This window comes from Oryzias latipes, chromosome 16 (genome assembly GCF_053564925.1).
Source record: "Oryzias latipes strain Hd-rR chromosome 16, Olatipes_Hd-rR_3.1".
Classification (NCBI taxonomy): domain Eukaryota; kingdom Metazoa; phylum Chordata; class Actinopteri; order Beloniformes; family Adrianichthyidae; genus Oryzias; species Oryzias latipes.
In genome coordinates this window covers 27792054-27806437 of record NC_136252.1, presented here as the reverse complement: position 1 = coordinate 27806437, position 14384 = coordinate 27792054, and the positions used below count along the sequence as shown (strand labels likewise).

The 14384-nt window shown below is 39.2% G+C and overlaps 1 protein-coding gene across 11 annotated transcripts in view; it reads left to right on the top strand.

Annotated features, from left to right (window-relative positions):
* Positions 1–9063: 9063 nt before the first annotated feature.
* The window catches only part of slc9a1a (solute carrier family 9 member A1a), a 31402-nt gene continuing 26081 nt past the window's right edge, over positions 9064–14384 (top strand). For 2 of the 11 annotated variants that reach the window (XM_078932758.1, XM_078932755.1), the window contains exons 1-3: positions 9255–9822; positions 9967–10278; positions 14192–14283. Coding sequence is in view for 5 of the 11 variants with exons in the window: in XM_078932752.1 (XP_078788878.1) it covers positions 9996–10278 (283 nt within the window). In the remaining 6 variants the exon portion in view is untranslated. Of the gene's footprint in view, positions 10279–14191; positions 14284–14384 lie in introns of all 11 variants that reach the window. The other 9 variants (XM_078932757.1, XM_078932754.1, XM_078932752.1 and 6 more) reach the window with 5 other exon arrangements.

The window sequence follows — 14384 nt, the reverse complement described above, 5'->3', positions numbered from 1 at the left end:
CACTTTTTATTTCTAACAAGAGAAAAATTATTTTTTGAAGTGATATTTTTACAAGAATTTATCGTATCTGACTAAAAATATCTGTTTTCAATTTGTCTGTTCTCTAACTTGTGAGCACTCGGCACTGTGTAAAAAAAATGTTACTGCGAAAGAGATCCGAGTCCGCATGACTGGGGATTTGATTTAATAATAGATGAAAGTAGAATTTTCACAGTTTAAATTATACATGCACACCGCAGTGGTGAATTACTGAGCCACCATGTCAAGGTACAAGCTGAAACAACTCCTTCTGGCCGACTGCACTCTGCCGAGAGCAGGATTTGTGCTCACGCTCACTGACTGTGTGAGCTGAGGGTGAGTCAGGACATTTTTGGTGAGGTAATGGTTATTTTTGATGTGTCGGTTCACCGTTGACCTTATGTTTATTCATCTGAACACCATATAGAACCAAACTTATTTTTATTTTTCACATATTTTGTCTTTTTTGTTATATAGTAATTCTCAAATCCCATCTGGACTTGTCTAGATGGGATTAGAGAACCCTTTATCGGGTGTCCTTCAGCATCAGCTGGTTAAAAAACCATCGAATGTTCTGTTTCATTCTAAAATGATTAAAGTTCATTAAAAATGCAGTTATGGAGCAAAACAAAAGAATTTTATGTCAAAATTTATCAGAAATCTTGCGAGTTGTCCATCTAAATGTCAGTCAAGGTTGAGTTGACTGCATTCAAAAATGTTTAGGCACTCATATCTTAATAGGCATTTATGGACACAAGATGAAACTTTTCTAGATGATTTGGGCTTGATCTCACTTGGAGAGTGAAGGAAACCCAACATCCATATCAGTACTTAGGATGACCTACTGATTTTAGCTTGCTTCTTTAATTAAAAGCCTTCGCTAACTGGGGTAAAAGCGTAAATGAAAATAAATTTAAAAAACTTACTATTTCTTTTCTGGCATCCCTGTGCTGTTTTTCAGGTGAGCAGATCATGGTCTTTCATTCTTATGTAAATGGCGCCACCTATAGGCAGAAGCTTTCATGTAAAAATGATTCCCCTCCCACACTGTGAGAAAGTGCTGCTTTAGAAACAGTGCAATTACTTTATCATAAGTCATTACCTTACCTTTCAATAACAAAATATTGGTCAAAGTTATGATTATAATTTAGAATGAAGCACAGTGGAAAACAATGGTTTATAAAAGATGAAAATTTAGTTAAAAAATACTGCAGGACAGGAGCTGTGGGCGATAACGCTTGAAAAATTAAACCAAAACACAAATACATTTACATCAGGCACACCCATTTGTTTGGTTCATAACTTCTTTAGTAATTGGCCTAATGTCCCAATTCCTCATAAATTGTTTCCTTTATTGAATTTCCTGGCAAATTTCCACATCTGCATGGTCTGGTCTTTAGGTAATCAATGGAAGATGCAGCAGAGCAACAAAGGAAAAATGGGAGCAACATCCTATATGTCATCTGACAAAAGGAAAAAAAACAGCAGAATATCCAAAATGTGATGACATTTTAAGAATAGTCAAGCACCAAACCAACAATTTCACCAAAAGTAGATGAAAAATTGTCAACAAAACAAAAATATAATAAAAAACAGAGACATCAAATGAGCCTCTCATTTATTTGTCTCCCTCAAATGACCTCTGATTATTATTAATGTCCAAAACACATGATATTACTCTTTGTTACTGCTTGTAGTCATATGACAGCACAAAACAAAAAAGAAAAACAGGGTTACTTGTTGTTTGATGTGTCTCCCATTGGTACATTATGTCATTTATGGTAAGAGAACAAAATAATTGGTTTTAAAAGCACCTGTCAGCAGGACTGAGCTCCTGAAATCATCTGGGTTGTGCGGATTCTGAGTAGCCACCAAATCATATTAGAGACATTACGGGCTGCATCACCGTCTGACCCCCACAGTGTCATGACCACAAAAATAGCAATATGTCTGGTTTGTTAGAAGATGATGGAAATGGTTCCCAAAGGAAGCTCCTGCTCTGTGAGAGATGTTGTATTAAGCCTGATGTGATCTGGCATGAGTTAGTGCAATGATATTTGAGATAGCTGCAGGAAATGCAGCAAACAGTGGACATTAGCCAGATGCCTCATGTCAACTTCAGAGGTGACTGTTGGTCCAGAGAACCCTCAAACAACAGCCTCTGTCCAGAGAGTGCAATTAAAGTTGTCAAAATATTTTTGCCTGGGTTCCTGCTGTCAGACATGCTGTCACAGCGAGTCATCCTTTGCACAGATTATACTGGGTGGCGTCATGTCATTGTTGGTTTTTCTCCAGTCTCACCCCTAAACCCTTCTGGCTCTCCATAACAAATCCAGGAGGTGACAGCAGTGGATCCTGCAGCCTCAAATGAAAAGTCATTCAGTGGCGAGCCAGGACTCAGTAAGTGATGTGGACAGTTTCTCAGCAGAGGCCTGAAAAAAACTTTTGGCTGCCAAGCTGTTTTATACACTGTGTATGAGACTGATTCGTTTTCTTTGTTATTTTGCTTATCTTTGTTTTATAATTAAAATAAATTTTTTTTTTTTTTTTTTTTTTGGAAATGGTTTATTTCAAGCAATTAAGTAGAAATAATACACAACAGCAATATAAACATCAGTTATACATTCATACAGTAACTAATCATACTTAGGATAATTAGACATTAATAAAAATTACTTGAAAGGGAGTGGAAGGAAGCGAACTTATATAATGATCAAAATTGCGGGGAAAACCTGCTCAGTTGAGGAGCAATCTCAGAGAAAAGCAAAAGATTGCTGCCAGCATTTATGCGCCTTGTTCTGCTACACATAGAGAAACCTGTGGGAGTAAACAAAGCACAAAGCCGGATAAATACAGAAAACTAAAGTTCAAAACACAACTAAAGATATAAATATAACAAACAGCTTTGAGTCAGTCTGAGCTGGCAAAGTTTTTCGAGTTTCAAAACTTACAAATTGAAACAAGAAGAAAAATGGTTCTCTGGTTCAGAATATGTGTCATTGAGCTCAGAGAACATAGAAAAAAGAAAAAAGTGTTTTGGACACCAGTCACTAAGGATTTTTCTGGTGTTAACTTTTAAAAAAGTTATCTTTTTCAACCAAGAATTCTTAAGTTATAGCTTTTTTATAATGTAGAATTCATAGTTAATGTTTTCTTTCAAAGTTTTTCTCAGTAGCCTCAAATTTAATGCCTTAACACAGATGATACAATATGCATTGAACCACTTCTGCTCCCAAATTACCTTAAGTTAGAATCTACTAGATAGCAAAAAGATAGGTGATTTTTTTTTAGCTGGAATGAAATTCAAGTGTCAAGCTCTGTTTTAACAGCTTTGAGAAACTTAAAGAAGAGTTTTGATCATGTATTTGGTTTGATCTTCCAGGAAAATGTGCTTTAAATCCAAAAAACCACTGGATCCTGTCAGCTATTGTTTCTCCAAAGGATTTGATACCTTTTAGAATTGTTTTTGGTGATAACTGCATATTAGAAGACGAGTGACCTGTTTGCCACAACCATGTAAAGCGAACAGGACAACCTTTAAGTGTTCCATCATGCAATTAGCAACATTGGAAATCATCCATTTTTGTTGTTGTTGTTGTAATACCTAACTTTGAACAGTTTTTCAAGCAATTTTGATTGCTTCTCTATCTTTGCATCTGACTTTTAGATATTATTCCTGACTATGTTATTTGGAAAATCACAAACTTCTAGGGTGATGCGCCCTGCCACATTTTCAGCTGCTGCAGCAGTGACTTACCTCACAGCATTCTTCCCTCCTCATTTCAATGAAATCCGTTTTTGACAGGCATCAGTGTCCCAGCATGCAATCGGTGCCAATGACATGCACCATAAAAATGATTAAAAACTAAAAAAAAGCACAAACTATGGTGGATTCTGCAGTTACGTCATTACCAAGAAAGTAACTTTTATCAATTTAGCACCTTGCACTTCTAAAAATCACAGTGTTTTACAGTGTATTATCCCAAATTAATTGTTGTTTTGTACAAAAGAGGTGTTAAAATTAAACTATCATTTTTTTCTGCTGTCATCTGTGCCAAACTTTTGTAAAAAAAAATGTAATGAACAAAACAGCAAGTTAACAGTTCAGCAGATAACTCGTGAAGTGAGTCCAAAAATAGAATGAACCCTCACTGCAAGACTATCTGCTTGTACCACATGAACAGAGGGTTGTAAAACATCAAACACAAAGAAGTCATAAAGACAGGACGAGGGCATTGGGACACAAATAACTGACAGTGCAGACTCTCCGTCTGCCACATGCTGGTTACAGAAGTAATAAAAGGTCTGTTGTACTGAACACTGTTATCAACCTTATTACTGGTTCACCCAGAATCATTTTCACAGATCAGACGTTTTCTCATCCATTTTTGAAAACAGATTTGCCTAACGTCTTCATATCTAATGGTCCAAAACAGTAATTAAGTAACACAAATACAAAATGAAACAGCGGCTTTGGGTCTTTTCTGGCCTCAGTAACCTCATGAGGGACAATTATAGTTAAATTACATCTGTAAACATTTCAGAACTGCGATGTGTTCACACTGCAAAAACAGCCTCCCTGGAGATAAGTAAAACATTCTTAAAATTAAAAGATATATATTTAAATAGAGAAATGGGGTAACAAAATGGTCTTACTGAAAATTCCTATTTTCAGAAAACAATTCTAGTTGTCACTAAGAGATAATATGTTAAACTAAAATTATTGTTTTTCTATTGAAAAAGTATCTTAACAAGATTATTTTACTTGCAAAACAGAAAATAAGAAAACTTTTTCAAAACAACAGCTGCGTTTACATGGTCAAAAGGGATCAGAATGAACGCTTGATCAGAATAAAAATGCGTCATGTAAACATGCAGTTCGGAAATACTCTGCCCCGATCAAAGTCATTCGGATGAAAATTTCTTTCCAATCAAGATAGGTGGGTTATTCCGATTGTTGATCCGATCTTGGTGCATAGAAACAGTTTATTCCGATCGCTGGTTTAGGTCATGTGTTGGAGCGCAAACAGGTCCGGCCTGCTGCTCCACGCAAGCAAACCATGTCTCTGAGCAGAGCAGCCGGACTCGTGGCTTCGTGTTTGTGAGCACGGGAGGGTGCTTTGTTATGGTGTGAGCTTGGAGGAGGCTTCAGACCGCAGTCTGTCCGGCTGCTCTGCGCGAGTGAGCTGCAAGACTCAGGAGAACCTTGTCTCTGAGCAGAGGAGCGGCTTTAAGACGGTGTGTGAGCTAACGGAGGCGGCTTTTCAAAGCAGAAATGCCACAAACAATCATGTAAACAATCATGTGAATTTATGTTTCCAATCAGGTACAGACAAAATAAAGGCTGATGATATTGCAACATATTTACATTCGGCCAAGTTGCACATTGCGGCATTGCCCGCACGGATTTTTTAACTACATCCACGCTAAATTTTGTTGTTGGCACGTATTAGTCTAACCCTAACCCTTCTTCCGGCTCCATTTCGCCAAGAAGAAAGTACTTGCCGCACAGATTAAAAAAGTTATGAGAGAAAAAGCACCTAATAATAACCACAACAATAATAAAAGCACATAGAAGATCTTCTCGCTCTATGCTGTAGCTTTGTTTGTTTCCACAGAACTCGCTTTTTCTTCTTCTACATTCCAGTATTTTATATAGTTCTGCTCATGTCAAAAGGATTTATTCCGACCAAAAGTGTGGCGTATGTAAACGTTTGTTTTAATCGGATAAAGTTTTTCTGGGCCCATGCACACAGTTCAATTGTAATCTGATTTTTGATCCAATCAAAGATATTTTGCGCATGTAACCGCAGCTAATGGTCGTTTTACTTTCTTAAGATTCAGTCTTTGCAGTGCAGTGAGTGAAGGATTAAGTGTCAAAATAATTTAAATCTATTTTTTACGTTATCAGCCATTAAAAAGGGTCCCCATTTCACCGACAAACTCTTCAAAAGATATATATTTTTTTTTACCTTAAATATGCGTTGTTTCTAATGAGCCATGCATACACATAATCGTTAAAGTGGTCTGCAGCAATAGCTCCAAAGGTCCTTCTCAGCACTTATATTCCGTTTGACCTGTCATGGCAGAAGAATTTAATTTTTTGTGTTTTGGTTGTTCATCTGTTTTGTCTTGACTCCTGAAAAAAAAAAAAATTGAGGATAGGTGGAACTAAATAATTAAGCAAAAACACAGATGTAACATCAATCCTTGGAGGGTGATCAGGTACAAAGATTCAAATGAAGTTTTGTGAAAATAGTGCCAGTAAAAACTGTTTTTACATTTCCTCAGAAAGCCTAAGGATGTGTTTCTAAACATTTCAGTTGAATATACTGGTTCTTTGGATGGAAGACTTGAGGGGGACATTGCACAAAGCTGGATCTACAGGTTGACCCAAACACAGCCTTCCCTTTATTCATTATTCTGGTAACTGGGAGAGTTTCAGGTTACCAAAACTATGTAACCATGGATATTTTACTAGCAATAACAAATATTATGAAGTACCTTTTAAGAAGATTTCTATTTTTTTTTTGTCTGGCAGACAGACTGTCTTTCTCTAAATTATAGCATTCTGAGAGTTTTAATTAATGGTTGACACTTTGATATTGGACTCTAAATCATTGTGTAACCTACATTAACCAAAGTGAATGCCATTTTTTATTATGAGTGATTACATCATGATAAGTATTTGTATAAAAATGTGAACTGGTGTCCTCAGCTGGATGAATACATGGCCATCCCATTAGTGATCATATCCAGAGAATCAACACCAGCTCAGGCCTGAGTCATCATTGAAATGAATTTAAAGTATCTTTCATTAGAAAGGTTTTTCATAGTGAGACACATCTTTTGATAATAAATAAATAAAACTGTCATCTTACCCCCATTAACAGCATTAGTGTAACATAGAAACAACAGGTGCTCCCATAACTAGTAAAGGCGATAAAGTCCCTCTCCAACTATGTTTTTATCTATTGTAAAAATGTTCCCAGTGGTCTTTTGGATATAATTATGCAGTTTTTAGCCAACATCAAAAAACCTGTCGTTTTTTAAGACAAAGCTTCTGCAGAATAGCAGTTCATCAGTAATTCGCATCTGTGTTTTTGGCAGGGCATTTGGCGCAGAAGTACACCCCCTCTGATATCCCATCATCCCTTTGTTTACACTCTCTTTCTCCCACTAGCTTACAGTCCTCACAACCCCGACCTAACATTAACAGTGCAACAAAAATGGGGAGCTATCCATCTGTGCAGTTTTGAGCCACCAGATGAGAAAACTTAAGACTTTAACTGCTAGTGGATGTATCAGAATGGAGCGTTGCAGGGAGACTTTGACCCACCCATTTCAGTTGTTGCATCACAAATAAGCTCTTTTTCAAAGGACATATTTTTGTCTGCTCCTGATTTACATCAATATGAATAAAGAAAAACACATAAAAGTTTTTACTGTGCTGTTTATGAGGGCCACCATGGTGCAGTGGTAGAAGGGTCGACCTCTGATCATTGCAGGTTTGATTCCTGCCTTGCCCGACCATATGTCGAAGAGTCCTTGGGCGAGACACTGAACCCCACCTTGCCTCTTATGGAAGGTGGGCACCAGTGTTAAGCAGCGGTGCCGCCATCCGTTTGTGAATGTGTGTGGATGGATGAATGGGACTGTGACTGAAAAGCATTTTGGGTCTTCAAAGAAGGTGGAAAAGCACTATAACAGTAAGCCCCATGTACCATGAGATGTTTTATTCTGCTGAGCGTCTCCTTAAAAATACATCTTATTTTCCAACCAACTGGAATATCTATTGGTTGTTTTATTATGAACTTTATAGATCGTCATGTTACCACTAATGCTAATTTCTAACCATGTCAGTAGAAATGCTTTATTAATCAGTTTACCATTTGTATGTTCAGGTGATGGATCAAAATCCCTAGCTTTGTAGCTGGTAGCCTACTAAAGGTGATTTATAAAAAGAAATAAAAAACACGATAGCAGCCTCTTAAGTACAGGACTCGCACCTTGGAAATCAGGGTTCGATTCCCAGAGGGTGGGATGAGCTCATCCAGTGTGGGTCCATGGAATAGACCCCTCGTACTACTTCCTAGCCACAAGACGGCCCCAAGTCTGGGTCTCCCTGCAGCGGTCCCTAGGCCAGATAAAATATAGGGTTGGGTCAGGACAGCGTAAAAATCTCTGCCAAACCACCTGTGTGAATCAGTGAAAGCTGATTCACTGTGGTGACCCCTGAAGGGATATGCTGAAAGATGAACAACAAGCCTCTTTCTAAGGTCAACAAAACTTCAGTTATGGTTGTAGACTTTATGTATGTTTGTGAAATTTTGGGAAGATTGCTTAAAACGTTTTTCTCCCCCCATGTAGTGTGAATATATGAAAGTTTCCACTAAATGACTGCATAGCCATAATTTCAAAACGTTATTTGGATATCAGCAACATGTGTCATGGTTTTATTTGTGTTTTTTGACACATTTTTAGAGCCATATGAGAGATTTTGGTCCCATTCATTATCATTTTTGTCTCCCGTTGTAATGTCATTATTTTTGAGGGGGTTTTCTACTGAGCTCTACGGAGCCCCTAAAGGGCCATTAAAGAAAAAAAATTGAAGTAAAAAATGAAAATTGAAGTAAATAAATGTGCACCCCATACAAATGGGTGCAGACCTGTTACTAGGTTATTTGTGCACAGGGAAATATTCCCAAGTTACCTGGAAAGTCATTTGGTTTGTTTCAAAAAAAGGGTCCGAATTTTCTTCAATGGCCCTTTGGGGGCTCCATAGTTTTCACTGTCAAAAAGTCCCTGTTAAAATTTTTTTTTTACCAGGTACTTCGTTTTGTGCAAATTTTGTGGCGGAGGTGACATTTTTACTCAGTAAAAAAAAAGAATCGCGAGAACAATATGGCCCTTGCAGTACAGGGCCGTAATAATTATAATATATTACATATAATCATATTGATCTGAAAAAACAAACCCATGAGCAAACATAACCCAGAGAGGAATTGATATATGTTTTTATGTAAAACATTGACCATGAATGTTGGAGTGCAGAGGAACTGCTCCTCTGTTACCTCCTCACACCTCCCTCCTCTAGGTGTCACTATAGTCGAAGATCCCCCCTCCCCTTTCCCTCCCATCTACCTCCCTTTCTGAAAGCTCCGCGAAAGGGTGAGCGTTTTGAAGGTTGTACAGTCAGAAGCTTTAACATCATTGCAGACAGCATAGGTCGCAACTTTGTTTTTGGCAAAAAAAAAATCAGCTGAGAAGTCTGCAGAGCCCGACCGCAGCACCTCCCAAGTTTAACCCGTCCTCCTTCCCCTGCTGAGCTCAGCTAATAAAGGTCTCCGGGCAGGCAGTGAGGAGATGCCCTCCTCTCCTATTTAAAAATGAAAAAGTTTGATTATATTTCGCCCACGGCACGGTGGAATGTGGCAGCCGTGTGGCTTCTCCTCAAGGTCAGTATCTGAGCACCGCCGCCTCTCGGAGGACTTTATTTTTTTCGGGAAGGAGGAAAAAGAACGAGGAAGGGAATTAGGGATGCTGTTGTTTGTCCTCGGAACCAACATCTTTCTGCGACTGGGACGTTGTCAGAAGAGCCTCTGACACACGGTGAAGGGACAAACTTGTGAACCAGCCGTGTTTTTCGGCGGTGTCCTCTCCGTCTGGAGAAAAGGAAACTGAACTCCTCTCAGCATCTCGGCGTTTCCTGCTTCCCTCCAACAACGGCCTGCGTCGTCGGTGTCACGGTTTACCTGGCCGCGAGGAAGACGCTGAAGTCAAGCTAGCTAACGCCAACCGTCAGTGAGTCAGAATGTTCTTTAGGTTCGGTTTCAGGTGAGCGCTGAATCGCTCCCTTGGCTAATTATCTCACTCAGCAAAGCTGTGTGTTGTTCGCCTCAACTTCATTGAAGTCCTGAGGTGAACTTTCATAAAGTACTTTAACAGGGCAAAGATCTACGATTATTTTCCACATTATGCCCTCGAGGATGGGTGCACGCGCTCCGGCGGGCTTCGCTAGAAGTTTCTGGGAGCTGGGACTCCTGCTGCTGCTGGTTTTTGTGCTGCTTCAGGGCTCCGTGTTCCCCTACGGAGCTGACGCTTCCAGCCAGCACGCAAAGGACGGCTGCTCCAGCACACACGAGGGGAAACCCAACAGGACCAAGAAGGTTTTCCCCGTCCTCAGCTTCGAGTACGACCACATCAAAACCCCCTTCGAAGTCTCGCTATGGGTACTCTTCGCGTCACTGATGAAACTGGGTGAGTGTGCATACATTTTTTCAGGAAATGCCCGCTTTCTTCAGGCGGTTTGTTCATCATTATGTGAGAGCTGGAGACACCTCTCTCCTGCATGCTTTCTTAAACTTTCCTAAAAAATCAGCTACAAGCAAACATTAAAAACATGAACTGAAATTTTAGCTGACAGAAACGGACGCTACGTGTCCACCGACTAAACAAGTTCAACCAGAAAGGCTGAATTCAGCTCAGAAGTCATTCAAACTATTCTGATGTTGGCAATGAACTATTATGATTTGCATCAAAGGATTGTTCTGCAACAGAACAAAGACTTTACTAAAATGTCTGAACTTCTAATAGCTTTTTAACTTTTTGCTAGAAGTCCTGTCTTCAATTATTACTACTAAGTAGGGGTGTAAGGATTTATCAGCTTAATCAATGAATCGACTTATACTTCTGCGATCCAACCAGATCGATTTGCCTGAGGCAAATTGTTGATCGAATCAACCTATACCATTATAAAATCATGTTAAAATGAAATAAATTGATTTGAATCTGTGTTGGAAAATACCAGGACCAAGTAGATCAAAGCAGACAACACACATGTGATGGCAGCAAAGAAATGATCAAGTCATCATCACAGTCTAATGTGTGGAAACAGAATTTTGCAAAGACATGTTACCCTACAGTGAAATATAATGTTCCCTTTTTGGTTAAATATGTCCAGAATTGATTTTAGGTCAGTGAATTGGATCATTCAAAATTAACAATTATTGACTGAATCATGTCAGCAATTACAAATTATTACTTGAATCGAATCATTGTTCAAATGAATTGTCACACCGTTACTACTTAGTTTGAACTCAGTTGTAGTCTTCATCCTCAGTCATTCCTTCCCTGTGTGGAGTGTTCCCCAGTAGAGCTTTCATATTTCAAAAAAACCAATCAGGCTGTCACTTGGTTTTACCAACAGGGGCCTGGATAATTAAGAGCCTGTAGCCAAGGATGCTGCCTCATTCTCTGGGCGGGCAGCCCAAAGTCTCAGAGGACACTGCAGAGACACACCGACCACCTGGCTCTGATGCTGTATTGACTTTTGGTTAAAACAGAAGCATAAGGAAAATGGTCTAATTTGAAGTTGTGATTATAATTGATTCTAAGTAGGAGAAAACTAGAAAAAAAGAACAACATTAGCTACTGCTGTGAATGTGATGTAGATTATTCAGTGTGGCTGGAGAACAGCTAATGCATGACAGTTTTTTAATAGTTTTGTGATAGCAGGGATTTGAACATCCATTTCTAATTTATCTCAGAAATCATGCTGTGCACTTCGAAATTTATATCTTAATCAGTAAATAGTATAATTTTTTTAATTGAACCCCCAAACTGCTGCTTTACTTTAAATAGTAAAAATAAATACTCCTGTTTATGTGTTCTGATTTATGAAGCACACATGATTTGCATTATTCATCTAGAAAAATGAACACAAAGCATTTAAATTACAGCTGTAAGAGAATGCAAAAGATTATTTATATGTATATCACTTTTAAAGGATCTTCCACAAGGCAATTTATTTTTACAGGAGTAGAACCTTTCCAGTTTATATGCAGTAGCAGTTGTCTTAAGGGTGTTCACACCGGGACGAATTTCGCCTGCGATTTTTGCCGACGTTTAACGCCTCGTGACTAAACAAAGGACACCAATGTGAGTGTGCACACCGACGCGAAAAAACGCCACGCGTCAAAGCGTCACTTTTTAAAAAACGCCTCGGGTTCGTTTTTTTGGTTTGACGCGTCACGTCGAAATCTATTCGACCACTGAGAATGGCGCTTTTGCACACGTGTCTGGAGCCTCTGAAGTTACAGTAAAACACAACTTGGGGGTGCTCAAACACAAAACTGCCTTTCTGAGCACATATACCAGCGAAGAAGATAGACGCCATGTAGCGTCTACACTGCCGTGAAGAAATAATGACGGACATTCTAAAATATCCCCAAACCAAGCACCAGTTGCAGCTACTGGTGCTTGAAATATTCATGTTTTCTTTGTATGATTCTGACAAGTGAGTAAATACTTTCTCTCTTCATCTGAGTGAAAAGCGACTTTAAGAAGCGTAAAGTTGTGTACCTTGTGTACAGGAGTATTTCTGTTTTACATTAAGCGCCATCTAATGTCAGGGAATGAAATTACATGTTCACTCGGCTCATCGTCAGCGAAAATCGCCTGGGTGTGAACACAAAAAACGTGGCGAAAAACGCTGGCGAATAACAGCTGGCGAATAACAGCTGGCGAATATTCGTCCCGGTGTGTACGGGCCTTTAGAGGGGCAGTTTCTAAATTACAATACAATTCCAAGTGGCTTTTAATCATTTTAGACTGTACCATGAAAATCAATTTGAGCTTATAAGTATATTATAATGTTTTATTCCTCAGGAAAAGAGACCTCTTTTGATCCGTTCAGGCATTTCTGAGTACCGGTATTCCTCTAAAACCCTTCTCTCTGTGCACCAGCCCCTTCCTAACCCACAAAAATGAGTGGGTTCTCTACTGTGACGTAGGCTAGTGAGGACAGCCCCTTCCAGGAAGAGTCTGCAATGCCAGCACCGCCCCAGGCTAACCCCTGACTTAGCCTGACTCTAGGTCAGGGGTGGGAAATTCCAGGGCCGGTGTGTCTGCATGATTTCTAGATGTTCTTGCCCTTCTCATGGCTGATTACCTGGTTCAGGTGTGTCCGGCCAATCAGAACATGCCAGAGCAGGGTATGTTGGAAAACATGCAGAAATGCGGCCCTCAGTGCTCACCTCTGCTCTAAGTTGACGTCATGAAATGACGGCTCCTGAACTTCCATCCATTTTTCTTAACCCGCTGTATCCCTTTTGGGGCAGTGGTGTTTCCTGAGCCCATCCCAGCTACTATTGGGCGAAGGGGGATACACTCTCAACAGTGTGTCGCAGGACCCATGTGGTCGGAGCAATTGCCATTACAATGCCGGCTCCTGAGACACGGGCTGGGGGCCAGACAAAGATCTGCTGCGGGACGGGGAGCCAGCCTCCTCGAGCATCCTGAACTTTATGACATTTTTCTTATTTTCATCGAGGCAATAATAAAAAAAAGGTAGAGGCAGAGAACACATTTCACCTACAACAAAATTCAGCCTTGGGGGGACTTCAAATACGTGTGGGGAATGCAGCAATGTGCCATCTTCTCTTCTGCACACCTGAGCTTGTGCATGCTGGGCGGGGAAGATCAGGGAGCTTGCGCATGTGCTCTTGGGCCGTTGTGATGTCACAACAGCTCATTGAGTCAAACAGTAAAAGGCACTGACCATCAGGGTGAGTTGTAACTGTAAGCTGATAACATTCACAACTGATGCATGAACAGACTTTGGGACTTACCTTATCAGAAAGAGTTATTTATTTGCAGATTTCCATTCTCCTTACTAAGTCAACAGTGCTTCATTATTTTTAGAATAACTATATGTTGTACCTAAATGTATTTATTATAACAGATGCCACACATAAACAAAAGTGAAGAACACTTAAATTGAGTATTTCCAATAGGATCATACATATTTCAAACTATTAAGCCGGTAGGATTGGAAATGGAATGGATTTTTTTGTTTTTTCACCTATATATTTTGTATCACAATTGTACAATGACAAAAGTGCTATTTCAATGTCAACTCTGCAGCTCTAATGAGCACAAATGATGACTTTAGTCAAAATGCACTATTTATATTGATGTCTAATGACAGAGTAACTTTATTATTATATATTTTTTAAATGTTTGTATGTTATTTATTTATATGTTTAAAACATTTATCATTTTAATAATTGAAGTTCAGGTCTCCAAGCCTGAAAATGATTTTATAGTAAACACTGAGTTTTTTTTTTTTTTTTTAATGAATGTCTATATCTTTATTTTTGTGCTATTTTAGGAATGCAGAGGTTGTTATCCTGACTTGTTTGCTGAATCGAGGCTTTCCTGACTGGCATGCCTAAACCCACAGAGATTGCTTTATCATTATAGGTGGGATAACATCTAGTGTCACTGATAATGTGTGATATTTTAAGCATCTCTTGATTTCCTCATAACTATTCTGTCTGTGAGCCTCAATTGTCCACAGATCT